General features: G+C 38.2%; 1 protein-coding gene across 1 annotated transcript; it reads left to right on the top strand.

Moving 5' to 3' along the window:
• The first annotated feature begins 1101 nt into the window (after positions 1-1101).
• On the top strand, positions 1102-14396 carry LOC122661797 (diaminopimelate decarboxylase 2, chloroplastic-like). The gene is made up of 8 exons (XM_043857304.1): positions 1102-1717; positions 5102-5276; positions 5606-5755; positions 7543-7704; positions 10748-10933; positions 11539-11661; positions 11734-11823; positions 14262-14396. The coding sequence occupies exons 1-8, from the start codon at positions 1239-1241 to the stop codon at positions 14340-14342; spliced, it is 1446 nt and encodes a 481-aa protein (XP_043713239.1). The 5' UTR covers positions 1102-1238; the 3' UTR covers positions 14343-14396.
• The last annotated feature ends 169 nt before the right edge of the window (positions 14397-14565 follow it).

A 14565-nucleotide genomic window follows, 5' to 3' on the forward strand; every position in this document is an offset into this window, starting at 1 on the left:
GAGTATCCATAGTCCACAATGTAATATTTTTTTATAATATAGTTATGAAAAGAATAATAACCAATAAAAGGTTAATAAAACTAATTAACTTGAATTGGAATGCTAAGGTTGTAGATTTAAGTTGATTATCCTAAAGGTTGGTGAGAAAATATCAACCATTAATTTTGAAGTTCTTTGGCAAATACTCAACAGTCATCTGCACTTCCCTCCCAACCTGCATACACTAGTGTAAATTTCATGTCTTTTTTGGTAAAAAAAAAAAAAAGGACATTAAGTTGCGGTCATATTCAACAATATAAGTGTACACGAAGAACAATATTAAAAGTTCAAATAAAATTTTTTGAATTTATCTTATAGTATGGATAGTGGTAGATGTTCAATCTTTTCTTCCCCAACTTCGAAAATGCTTACATTATTGTAAAGAAGCGATTCACAGTTGCACCAAAATGTTGGAATCTTTCATACTGTTTTCTATGCCCACATTTTATTTGAATTATTTGGAGGAACATGACTATTTGTTCATCCGCATTGATGTAATGATTGTTTTCCGACAATTATGATGATTTTCGATATACTTAGAGGAGGTGTCCGTGAAATTTTCCCTATAATAAAAACCGGTATCGATTCGCACATATTCTTGAGACTTGAGACCCTCGTCCGGATCCGGTGATCCGCATCCGGCTCGATCCGACCGGTTTGCATATAAATTCTGCGACTAATCTTGCACCCATACCCTAATTCCCTTTACTCTCCTTCGGCCCTTTCCCTACCGTCCGGTCCTCTCCCGCCGTAGCCCCTCACTCCGCTCGTTCTTCTGGGCTTCTGGTGTCGCCGGAAAAATCAAAGAGGAAGTACGTGACTGGTGGTGGTCCACATAACGCCTGGTCGCGTACATCTGTGTGCAAACATTTCCTCCGTAACCTACGGTGGTCTCCACAACGCCATTCAAGCATCCGTCACAGGTTCAGATCTTCAAAAGCTCTCGGGAGCATTCACGCCACAGGAAGATCAGGAAACCTAATGCTCAGAGCTCCATCAGCCGTTAAGATGCTCAGGATTGGTTTCAACGCGACCGGGCAACCTACTGTTTAAAGCTCCATCTGCCGTTAAGATTAGACAACTTCAAGTTCTATCCTCTTTCATCCCGCATCGTCCCTGACACCGGCGATTGGTTTCAACGGGCCGACCTCACCGTCTGACGAGTTCCCAAGATTCCGGATTGGCTGATTTGCTCGAAAATGTCGACTGCTCATTTCACCATTCAATCTCCGTTTGCGAAAAGTATACAGTACCGCTCAGATCACGCAATCTCGAAACCATCACTTAGCTTTAGATATTCTACGCAGTCATTTACGGTTAGGTCGGCTTTGTCCGATAGCCCTACTATCGTCACCGCCGAGTCTAAGGAGAAAAAATTCCAGCATTGCTTCAGCAAGTCTGGTGACGGGTTTCTCTACTGCGAGGTTCGGAAAGTTCAAGATATAGTGGATTCAGTGGAGAAGAGGCCGTTTTATCTATACAGTAAGCCCCAAATTACTCGAAATTTCGAAGCCTATCGGGAAGCTCTGCAAGGCTTGAGATCAGTTATCGGTTACGCAATTAAAGCCAATAATAACTTGAAAATTCTTGAGCATTTGAGACGATTGGGTTGTGGTGCCGTGCTAGTTAGCGGGAATGAGCTGAAAGTGGCACTCCGCGCAGGGTTCGATCCGGCAAGGTGAGTGATTGAGTTCTTACTGGACAAATCCTGTTATACATTCGGCGCAATTTTTGTATTTTTTTTTTTCTTTTTCTGAGGTCGTTGGGTGCATCAATTTCGTTGTAAGATTATATTCGTTTCTGTGACCTCAAGCGTGTGCATTAATTAGCACGATTTTTTTTTTATATATATAAAGAAAAACAAATCTACAAATGCATATAAAATCTCAAATGTCGACCATGGAGAGTGCTTTCCGCACGTCTGAATTCGTAGAGCAAATCCTTTCCATGGCGACTTCGGATCGTCTGTTTAAAGAATTTATTTACACCAATATAATGTTCCAGCATTATCATTGGTCAAGAAATGGGGTCCACAAGAAGGGAGACGTGAGGCTTTTAGTTCTCCTCCCATTTTAAAATTGTTTGCAAGGGAAATAAGATGGTTCGGATTCTCTTTCTTCCCATCCTTCTCCTTCTCAACCACCTTTCCGATCATCATATTTTGGGAGCAAACTCTAGAACTTTTTGCAATTTGCTATTCACTGATATAGCCCAATTGCCACATCAGCAAAGCTGGTGATGGTAGTTATCAAAACCACCTATAACTACCTTTGTGGTAGGGAGTTATTGGGAGTTTGAGACATATTGGGGTTTAGGGATTCTGGCTTCAGTTGATGGATTATGGCAAACACCATCTCTGCTGTAAGTAGTGAGAAATTATAGAAGCCAGAAGACAACCTTTGCATTGTTGGTGGCTGCTGGAGACAAGAAGCTCGCTAGAGAAAGCGGAGATCGCTGTAGTTGTGCAGCGATGGCTGGAGGAGGAATGATGCGACCTAATCAAGTTGTGTTTTCCTTCATTTTTTTTATGCTTATAGACTGGTATCAGAGTTCCCTTTAGGTGTGCTGCTCATAGTTTCCAAGGCGGCAAGGCGACCCAAGGCGGTGAAGGTGTGTGTAAGTGCTTTGGCGACAAGGTGCCTACCTAGGAGTTGCCAACACGACTAAGGCGCCCAAGTGTTATTTTTTATTTTTCTTTTTTTTAACATTATTTAGTATACTACAATATATACCTTATATCATCAAAAAATCAACATTAAGCCACATCAAGTCATCAACAATCAACATTAAGTTGCATCAAGTCATAAAAAAAATCAATATTAAGTCACATCAAGTCATCAAAAATCAACATAGAACTAGAAGACAACAGAATTGAAGAAGTAAGCTATTGGAAGTTTGAAACAATCAAAACCTACTTTTGGTTTATGCTATTCTTGGAATTGGTCATTATCCTATTATACCTATTCTTACATTTAGAAAATATATTCTTATCTATAAGTAATTAAACTGTTCTCAATTTAGAGAAATGTTCTTGTTCTCTAAGAAGTTTGATTGGTTAAATGATTTTATTTTTACATGGGACTTTTTGTATTAGGTAGAGCACAAAACCTACTTTTCAACAAATCTGAGATTTCTTAAATCTGATTTATATTGAAGGAGTTATGTTTGGGTCAAACCTTATTTGGTGTGCGTGTCAAAATCACACTGAATGAAATCATTATTTTTAGATATAAAAACAAATGAATATTTTACCGCTTTTTTTATTTTTTAGCAATGTTTTACCATGTTAAGATTTATGAAATTTTTAGATTTGAGGAAAACCCCAGCATTAAAATGATCCAAACCCGTTTGAGAACCCAGATGGAGATGAATTTGGTCTAGTTTGAGTTTTAGTTCAGTAGGATATTTTACTTTATGTTTGGTTTATTTTGTAATTGTGTACATTAGGAGTTTGATTTATTTCATAATTTCTTTTTATTGTCGTTGATGGAGTCGTGGTAGAGTTAGAGTTAGGATTTTATTTCTAAAGTCCAAGATATAGTCAAGTTCTATTTCAATTTTAGAGTTACGTTAGGAGTCTTTTATTTTCATCTTTAAAATACCAGCTTGTAAACGAAAAAGATAGATTGAATAGAATGGAATAGTTATGGCTTGAGTAGCCTGTGTGGCTGTGTGTGTGCACTCTTCTTCCCCCTTCTTCTTATGCGATATCCCCTATTCTCACATTTAGAAAATATGATCTTATCCATTGTTTGACTTCTTCAGCTCTTCTCTCGTCCCCTTCTTTTCTTTCTTTTGTTTTTTTAATAAATATGCAAGACACCATGCATGACAATGTACCTACACTATGTACACACAAATCAAAAAATTCAGATAAGGCATCAATTTTGTGTAATAAAAAATAAAAGCATTTTATACTTAGGAGTGTGCCTAGGTCAAGCCTGGCCAAGGTGGACAAAACGATGCCTTGTCAACCAAGGTTGGATCCTTTTTGCAAACATAAAGGCGTGAGCATGCCTAGTTCTGTAAAAACACCTTGGCGCTGCCTAGGTGATGCCTTGACAACTATGAAAGAAAGAGAGAAAGGAAGGCGAGTATGGAAGGGGAGGGTGAGGAGATATGTTGTAATCAGCAATGGCATGTCTCTGTTGGTCAGCAAGGGGAGAAAGAGGGGAAGGGTCAGGGCTTGGGATGAAGGACTTCTATTTCTGATTTTTCTCTCTTTTCTTTTTTTTGGTTAAAGAATTTGTTTATTTTCAATTGATGAAAAGAGAATTTAACATAAGAAAATGGAGAGTTAACATGTTATGTCTCCCCTCTTGTGGGCCCTTTTTTAGCCAGTAATAGTGCTGGAACAAAATGTTGGTTTAAATTCTTGAAATAGGGTATCATCAGCCCTTTAGATTGGCCCTTCTCCTATTTGCAGCCTTCATACCATTTTATTGGAAGGTTTGACTTTTCAGCCATGTTCCAGTACCTTGTACGGCGTGGCTAAATGTGTTTGTGTTGAAACTTATTTTTTTGGTAACTATTTGTGCTAATGGGTTTGTGCTGAAACTTACTACATGACTAGATGGTGATGTGGACATATCTATAAAAGTTGAGCTCCAACTAGGCTGCTGCATACTTGGGCCTTCAGGAAGGTCTCCCATGATGGTCCCTAATGGAAACCATCACTCAACAATACCCATTAGGAACTCCATTGGAAATTTAATTTCCTTCAAACCTGGTTTTAGTGGTTAAAAAGGTTGCTGTGGGATGCACTTTCCTGGAACGACCCACAATTGATTGGATGGTGCTAATTGAAGAAATTCAAAATGGTTATACAGACATTCCCCTGAAATATGTTGGTTCTGAGAGGCCTTGGGGTTGACAATTGGCCTATGTTGATGATTGTGATTTTATTTTCACTACATTTGTCATTGTAAGTTCTTAAGAATTCTCACAAAGAACTGGTTTTTCTGTCAACTAATTTGATGAGTTTGCCTTTTGGTTTGCATCAATTGAAGGGTGCAATGTTCCTATGGGTTTTAATTTCTCTCATTAATATTTCGGAACTCAGGTGTATATTTAATGGTAATGGGAAACTCTTGGAGGACCTGGTGCTGGCTGCCCAAGAAGGAGTTTTTGTTAATGTGGACAGTGAATTTGATTTGGAAAATATTGTATTAGCGGCAAGAGTTGCTGGAAAGAGGGTCAATGTTTTGCTTCGGATCAATCCTGATGTTGATCCTCAGGTGCAGTCACCATTACATTTGTTGTATTATTCCTTTTATCTAGGTGACATATGCTTATAGAAAACTGAGTCTAGAACTAAATTACTTTTGAGAACCATGTATCTTAATCTACTTGGTCAATACTGAAGAGCTTGACAGGCTTCTCAAACTTTACTTTTGTGACTTGGGTTGGGCTCTTTATCAAGTCCCTTTTCAGTTTTAGAACAATGGGATCAAACTAAACGTGCTCTGTGATTACTGGAGACCTGTTATTATTTTATAATTAATTAATTGGTTTTAGTAATTGCTCTCTAAATCTCATATCTTTCGATTCTTATACTTTTCCTTAGGTTCATCCTTATGTTGCTACTGGGAATAAAAACTCAAAATTCGGTATCAGAAATGAGAAGCTGCAATGGTTTTTGGATGCTGTGAACGCACATCCTATGGAGATGAAGCTTGTGGGAGTCCATTGCCATCTTGGGTCTACCATTACCAAGGTAAATTAACGGTTTCGGTCGCTTTTGTTATAATAATATATATATATATCCCCCCCCTACTATAACGTCAGTGTTATTCCATTTACATGTCTTGAAATCTATTGATGTTGTGGTTGGGGCATCTACAATGGATGCCACTCAATGTACCAGTAAGGAAGATTAACATTTTGCAGATTAGAAGCTCTAAAAAACTAAGGGTTGGCCAAAGATTACCTAGGAAGAAGTAGTGACAAGAGGGAGTTTGCTTTAATGATAAATATAACTTTAAACAGGGTTTAATAGCGAAACTGAATTCATATAGCCAACTCCATTTAGTTGGGAAAAGGCTTAGTTGAGTTTAGTTGGATTCATATGTTGAGTTGACGGAAGCTGGGACGTGGTTGTTAAATGAATAGCAAAACTAGCAATGATAGAAATAGAAACCAACAATTGTGGGAACCTATAAGTAGCACAAAGTTGATCACAAGATAGCCTTGCCAATCAAGCAGAGCTAAAAGAAGGAAAGAGCAAATTTGAATGTTTTCAGATGATTGTTACATAAACCAAGTTCAAATGTGTTTATTTCTTTTTTTGATTTAATGATTTTTATGTCTTTTGGTTTTGCCACTCATGCACCCTAACATCCTCAAATCAACTACGATTATTATATTTACATTTGTTTCTTCACCAGGCAACACTCAGCTCCATGTAATGTTACCGGTCTTATGGCTGTCCTATTTTTTTTTGCATTAAATATAATGTTTTGATCACATAGAAACTCTAGAAGTATTCCTCCATATCATCCATTTTGCTTTAATTCTACGAGTGTCATCTTCCCCAATTTCTCCTTTATTTGCAGTGGAACCTAATAAAAAATTATAGGGTATCAGCTTATCGTCAATCCTGACCCCAGCATCTACTCTCCTACTTTTACTAGAGTCACACTTTGTATGAATTTTTTTTAGGAATCTTTTGAAACCTTTTGAATCTAAAGCAATCCCTACATGTTACTAACTTGGCATTTATATCAGCAGTTAGGGCTAATCAGTTCAGATTATGCTCCAATTTCAGTCGAAGGATCTGTTTTGTTTACAGATCAGGTATGCAGAATATGAGCAAAGTGTTCGCAAGTAAGAAAACTTGAAAACAAAAGCAAAACTGAAATTTCAATTGCATTATTCAGAGTTTTGAAACAGAAATTCAGAGAGAAGTAAATCAGGGAAATATCAAACAAATGGAAGTTAGAAGAAGTGTACAGCAACAGGTCTTAAAGGTAATAACAATATCTGAAAGTTGAGGGCAAGAGGTACAACTGCAGGTCGTTGAGTAGAGTAGGTCAGATCTGTAGCTTGATTGAAAGATAGAAGAATAGATAGTGAGATAGAAGGATAAAACAGGTTAGGAATCCAACTAAACACCAGGCTAGGGATCCACCAAATACTACGAAGAGAATCCACTCTTCTACTAAGGAATGCACCCTGAATACACAAAAGTTCAGTCTTTTAATCCACAATACCAAATCAGAAACCTAGTTGTTGAATGTTCATGGTTGCTGTCAGGATGTCATTCTGGCTGTGACAGATTCTTCCTCCTCTGTTTTGCTTCTATAACCTTGTTTCAACATCACTCTCTCTCTCTCTGGGATACACATACACAGAGACAGACACACATACGCATGTTCCCTTTTCTTTCCCTTGTTCTTGTGTGTTTACCATCTACTTTCATCTGCATTACATGGTTTGTGCATGTGTGGATTTCAAGGTTTCAATTATGCCTTTGTGCTGTTTCTCAGTTGAAATATATTTCAGGTGGACATATTCAGGGATGCTGCAATCCTTATGGTGGGCTATATTGACCAAATCCGGGCCCAAGGCTTTCAAATTGAATACCTAAATATTGGAGGCGGTCTGGGAATAGATTATCATCACAGTGGGGCTGTCCTTCCAACACCCATGGATCTCATCAACACCGTGAGCACCATCATCCTTGTTCTATAATGTAGCCTGTGAATAGTGCGCAATAAGGAATATATTATAATTGTTTTAATGATAGATCATGAATGTGTTGAATCTGTTTCTTCACAACTATACATGTGTTCATATTCTTTGGCAGATGAAAGTTGCAATGGAGTGTAAAGATGCCACTTAACACTTGTAGTGAACAGTGCAATATATGGGAGAGAGTTCCTTGAACCTGAGGATGGTCCACCAGATGCTGTTCCTGTAACCTACATGCAGCACTAGACTGATAAGGGATTTGCATCATGTGGGGTCCACAACAAGTGGACTGTAACTTGAGCCCTCCTGGGGTTGATTGAGCCGGACTTGGGGAAAAGCTCAACTATCCCTTTGGTTTGCTCTGATGATCTGGGCCAAAGTCTCACCCAAGCTGTTGGTCCTGTAATGCAGGGTGGTATCCAGCAGTTCTCTGTTAAAGAATATCAGATCCCAATCAGCTAACAGTTCCACAGGTATAAATACCTATTGGTACTGGTTTGAAAGAACGCAATAAGATCAGAAAACAGATTACTCAAATGAGATAGACCGACAAAATGATTCTTATTCACCCGAGAGTATGGATCAGGAGCTAATTAACAATTCTGGAATCATATGAGAGAGATTCAGCAACTAATATCAGAATTTCAGATTCTGAGAAACAGAATATATTTAATGTTTCAGATCTGAAATAGAAAAATATATATTAGTTCTAAAGCAGGATATGTGAATCAGATCAATGAAGAGCATAACAGAAACTGCATGTGAGATATGTATTCAAAAACAGATATGATGATGAAAGATCTAACACCTGTTAATGAAGCTTGATAAAAGGGAAAAAATGTCCTACAACTAGGGTTGCCACTGGTGGAGACATGGAGAAAGATGGGAGATTGCAGGAGAGAGAAAAGGTAGATAACCAGAATTGTGGTGATAGCCAGTCCAAGGCTACTGCATCATCCAGTAACCAGCCAGGCTGAATATTGGGTCAGGTCCATCTGAATTTGGGAAGAGTGTACTGTCAGTTTTTTTTTTTGAATGGAAGAAAGCACAATTTGATTGTAGGAAACATAGTTGTTGAATGTCCAACAAGAAGTTAGATCATAGAAGAAAGTGAGTGTTAAATAAAGTGTAAGAATCAGAATGAATATTGACCAATATAAGAGATTCCCCACCATATGGAAACTCTTATTCGGTAGCTTCCCTTTCCTTCTATACCACTTCTAATTTGTGGCATGTGATAAAACAAATCTCTTTGATCTCTTTCTATCCTTTGTAATCTCGGTTGCTAAGGCTGTAACACTCACGTATATAATCTCCTTTCGGAGAACAAATCTAATTCAAGGAAATCCAACTATTCAACAATGAATCATTGGATAGATCTTTGAAGTTTTTGGGCACTGATCTGACCTATCAGGAAGCACACTTCTCTGTAGGTAATATATTATTGATAATGGATAACAATGTCTTTCAGTTGGAGCTTCTGGTCATGGATAACAATGTCTTTCACTTCCTGAGGCATTATCCCTGTAAACAATCAGAAGAAAAGCCATGTATGTTTACTCACTCTAAAACTGTTGAAAATAATTAGCATTATAGCTGACAAGTATGGTCCATTTTATCATGAGTTAATCGTCAATTAGTTGAAAGATCTTCATAATGAGATTGTATGAAATATCCTCTTACAACAAATTTATAAGCTGTTGTTTCCTGCTCAGGTTGAAATCCACCTTTTTGGCTACTACAGAACTGCCACTAATTATGTGTTTTACATCTTATATCTTTGATTAATGCGATAGTAGATTATCTATTACATGTGTAAACTCTGATGATAAACAGAATCTTTTTGGGCAAAAACTGCTGGTCAATGATGGCCTAATACTCCCCCCAGCCCACTGCAAAGGGAACAAATTCAAGATTCGTCTGGTCATGGAATAGAAATATCTCACTTCTTGAGGCATTACCAGTTTTACCCAGAACAATCAAAAGTAGTAAAACCACATACAATGATTCACTGTAAAATGGTTGAAGAAAATAATAGGCATTATGGCGAATATGGTCCTCTTATCATGAGTTAATTTTTTATCAGTTACAAAATGTGATAATTCAGTTTTCATGAAATAGCTTCTTACATGCAAATATAGAAGCTGTTGCTTCACACTCAAGCTGAAACCCCCCTTTGTTGAGATTATAGAACTGCAACTGGTTATTTCTTTTACATCTTGTATCAATGATAAAAACGTTACTAAGTTACCTTTAACAAGTAGAAGCTTTGAGATTATTGGATACATTTAAAAAAGAATCTTTTGGCAAAAAACTTACTGAGGATAATTAGTGCATTCACCTGATAAATGGTGAAAGATGATTCGTGTATCTGACCCTGGAGCAGGGTTCTTACATGCCCGTGGTAGGAATCCTCCCACACACCCACTTTAATTGCTAAGAATTGCTACGTGGCAGCTTTACCTTTATCCACTGCTGTAACTACAGCGCTGCTGTGCTCATCATGCACCCCACTGTGCACACATGGCCGCTGCTGCGCCTCATGATGCACACAGCAGCGCTGCAGTTACAGCAGCGGATAAAAATTCGCTTTATAACTCTCCGAATTTGGCTTACATGTTTTCCACAACATTACCTTGTCATGTGCTTAATTTCAGGCCTATCTGATCTCTTCACATGTCGTTTTAGTAGTTTTAACTGTTGGGACTGGTATGTCATTTGATTCAGATAGGCCACCAAATTTGATTCAGATAGGCCACCAAATTTGATATGTGGACTGTCCAGTTCCCCCATCTATCAAACGTTTGGAATGCCAAATCATCTTGTTCATGTAGGAACCCTTTTTCCGTTTTGTTATTTGATGGTTACCATTTAATATTTGATTGTTTGCTCCCTTCTCAATACTGTATCATCAAAGGGCACTGGTGTGTTACTTGATGCCTTCATTTGTGGAATATTGCTAACTATAACCAATGTGAAATATTCATTGAATTTGTCATGTTTGTTGTTGTTGTAGGTCCGGGAGCTGGTTCTTTCTCATAACCTTCATCTCATCATTGAACCTGGGAGATCACTTATTGCCAACACTTGTTGCCTAGTTAACCGAGTGATTGGGGTCAAAACAAATGGAACGAAAAATTTTATTGTTATTGATGGAAGCATGTCAGAACTTATCCGACCAAGTCTTTATGGTGCTTATCAAGTAAGTAGCTACTCTATTGTCAATGTGATTTTATAGTTGTGCCTTTATCCGATTCGATTTACTAAGCAATCTTCTCAGGGAAGTTCCGACTCTCTTTTCCCATATCCAACTATAAGGAAATTAGGAATTACATAAACATCAGAGAACACTACAACTGAGTTTCACCAATTTACATTCGTCAAATATGTTAAAGCAGTGTATGACATCTGGTGGTAGCTTGTATATTACTGGATTGAATTATGATTTGGCAACCAGTATTTACTGTCATGTACATATCATAAAGCAACAACAATTGGGTTGGGCTTTATAACCAATTTGGAAGTCATATTCAATATTTTTCCCTCCTAAATTCTTGCTCATTGTTACTTCCTATATCAGTGAGCTGAGAAAATTGGGACCCTATTGCTTTCTTCATTCTGTGGTAGATCTGTGGTAACATTGCTTGATTATTCTTGAAGAAGTTGACTGTGTTACCTTTACTTCCTTGGAGTTCTGTATTCTGGTAAATTAAGGTTTATTAATTTGTATGTGATATTGATAAACCCTGAATTTGGTTGCTTTTTGATTGGTATTGATTAACTAATCTTGTTGGCCATTTGTTATAGCACATAGAGTTGGTTTCTCCTCCACCACCTGAAGCAGAGATTTCCACATTTGATGTGGTGGGCCCTGTCTGTGAGTCTGCAGATTTCTTGGGAAAGGACAGAGAGCTCCCTACTCCTGCTAAGGTGACACTTCATGATTTTAATTTTTATTTTTCTCCCATGATTTGCTGCTCACCGGCAGTTTTTATTTTTCAGGGTACTGGTTTGGTAGTTCACGATGCAGGGGCATATTGCATGAGCATGGCATCAACATACAATCTCAAGATGCGACCACCCGAGTATTGGGTACTCTCTCTCTCTCTCTCTGGGCCCTGGATCCCTTTGCATCTAATAATCTATTATGATGTTGAGTGTCTAGACACAATCACCCATTCAGGAAATAAAAGACCCGGTTGGTGCTCATGGGACTTTTTACTGATTAGGCATTGTCTTTATAAAGCTAGTGCTTTTCGGCCTTTAGGCCGGGGGGGGGGGGGGGAGGTGTTGTGGATTGTCCATTGGAATGTGGAATTGGATATTCAGGGAACTCGTGTCTAACCATATGCCAAAGTGTCCAAGTCTTGCCACCCTTCTGTTGCATTGAACCTGTGATGTCCAGGATTTTCTTGTGAGCTCCATCAGAGTTGAGCTTAACAAATCTCTGGGCTGGGAGAGTTAGACATGATCATCTGTCAGTTTCGTCTGAAAACTGTGGCTGCTCAAGTGCAGTTTACAATTCGTGTATGTTGAATACACCTTGGAGTGGCTGAAACTGGTCTAGGAATAGTAACATCTGCTCCTATATGGTCCAAAAGGTGGCTATAAAACCACTGCTCTGTATGAGTTTTTCCCCTTCTCCTGAAAGAAACTTCCTGCCAAGACCACATCAACAAAACATGGTATGTCCCCGTCCTGTTTTGATTAGTTTTTGTATGATTCCTAACATGCTGCCTGCCAAGACCACATCAACAAAACATCATAGGTCTTACGATTTTGTATGATTTCTAGCATTTCTCTATATACCAAATTATATAGAGAGTAACGGAGGTCATAGGTTGCTTGCTTGGGAGTTGACTTGTAGATTTGCACCTAGAGTTAAGTCTACATATTGACTCTTCGTGTAAGGACTTGGCTGAGTCGATATTGACTTAGGTGACGCATATTATTCAATTCAGTCTCCTTGGCTAGTCTTTCAAAATTGACACTTATGAGACTTGAGCCGAAGCAACCTGTACACATGGGCGGGTTTACTGTTGCGGCAGTTTTTTTTATTATAGGTATGGAATTCAATATTTTATTTATAGAAATCACTTAAAATAGATATTAATTAAAGTGTAAACCTGGCCAGATTTGGTACAGTTCCTATTTCAATTTTAGATTGATTTCATGAAATATTCAACAAGTAAATTTTTGTTAAAAAAATTGAAATTGTTTTTGTTGTATCAATATGAAATATTTCAAGAATTAAAAAAATCCATTTGGTAGTTCAATTTCTGAGAATAGATTCTCCATATTTCTTTGGGAAGGGTGGTGGTGGTGGTGAGACTTAGGCCTGATTTGGTATGATTTCTATTTCAATTTTAGGGGTTGATTTTTATTTTTGAAATTGTTTGGTTTGATATTTGCACCTTATTTCTGTGAAATAGAAATTCTGAAATAGCTGAGGAGCTGTTTCAGAATTTCTATTTCATTTGATTTAGCACTCTTGCTCTTGAATGAACACATGGTTAATTTCATGGGCAAAGTAGTAATTTTATATTAAAAATAAAACACCACCCTTCTTCTCCTAATGGTCTCACCATCACCACCCCACTCCCACCATTGCCACCGCCACCGCCACCGCCACCACCACCACCACCACCACCACCACCACTACCACCACTACCCTATTACCACCACCACCACCACTACCGCTACCGCCGCCACCACCACCATTGCCATCGCCACCACCCCCACCCCCACCCCCACCCCCACCCCCACCCCCACCCCCACTACTTACACGTCATCACTACCCTGCCACCACCGTCACCACCACTACTACCTTGCCGCCATCACCATCCTTCCCAAAGAAATATAGAGAATCCATTCTTAGAATTTGAACTATCAAATAGATTTTTTTATTCTTGAAATATTTCATATTGATACAATCAAAACAATTTCAATTTTTTGACTAGAAATCTATTTGTTGACTATTTCAAGAAATCGATCCAAAATTGAAATAGAAATTATATCAAATCAGGCCTTAGGAAATGATGGATGATATTTTATTTTTAACATGAATTAATACTGTCCATCAAATTAACCATGTGTTCATGAAATAGAAATTCTGAAACAGCTCCTCAGCTATTTCAGGATTTCTATTTTACTGAATTAAGGTGTAGAAATCAAACCAAACAATTTTTGAAATAGAAATCACCTCCTGAATTTGAAATAGAAAGCATACCAAATCAGGCCTAATTTGAACCATGGAAACTGCACCTATTATTAGAAAGCAAAAACAAGCGTTAGTGTCAGTAAATTATCACTTTTAGCCACACAATTTATATAAATAAAATCCCATTCCTTGGACTCCCCAAGTCAAGTAAAAATCCCAGTCAAAAAGCTGTACCACATACCGCTGCTCCACCCCTTCATGCTTTGTGAATCAAAGTCTGTGTTTCAACTCTATTTTTGGGGTTATGGGTGAAACACTGTTGATAACTCTTCTTGTTTTAAGAAACGACTTACCAACCTCTGTTTTGTAGGTCGAAGAAGATGGATCTGTGGCCAAAATCCGGCACGCAGAGACTTTTGAGGACCATATGAGATATTTTCAGGGCCTTTGATCAAATATTTATGTTCTTTAACCATTAATTGGGACTGTTGTAGAACTCGAGGTAGCTCTTTTATACGTTAGAATTTTAGATTTTCTGTAGTACTTGCGAGAGCCTAGCTGATTAGCGGAGGAGTACTATTAACTTTCAGTTGTCTGGTAGCTATGTTTACCCATTATTGTTTTTCTGTTGGGAGGTTGGGGGGGGGGGGGGGAGGGGGGGGGAAGGGAAGAAA

Source organism: Telopea speciosissima, chromosome 5 (assembly GCF_018873765.1).
Source record: "Telopea speciosissima isolate NSW1024214 ecotype Mountain lineage chromosome 5, Tspe_v1, whole genome shotgun sequence".
Classification (NCBI taxonomy): domain Eukaryota; kingdom Viridiplantae; phylum Streptophyta; class Magnoliopsida; order Proteales; family Proteaceae; genus Telopea; species Telopea speciosissima.

Coding starts and splice junctions, on each gene's coding strand:
- LOC122661797 (XM_043857304.1), top strand. CDS start 1,239: ATGTCGACTGCTCATTTCACCATTCAATCTCCGTTTGCGAAAAGTATA. Junction 5,756..7,542: donor TTGGGTCTACCATTACCAAG/GTAAATTAACGG, acceptor AATATATTTCAG/GTGGACATATTCAGGGATGC. Junction 11,824..14,261: donor TGCGACCACCCGAGTATTGG/GTACTCTCTCTC, acceptor TCTGTTTTGTAG/GTCGAAGAAGATGGATCTGT.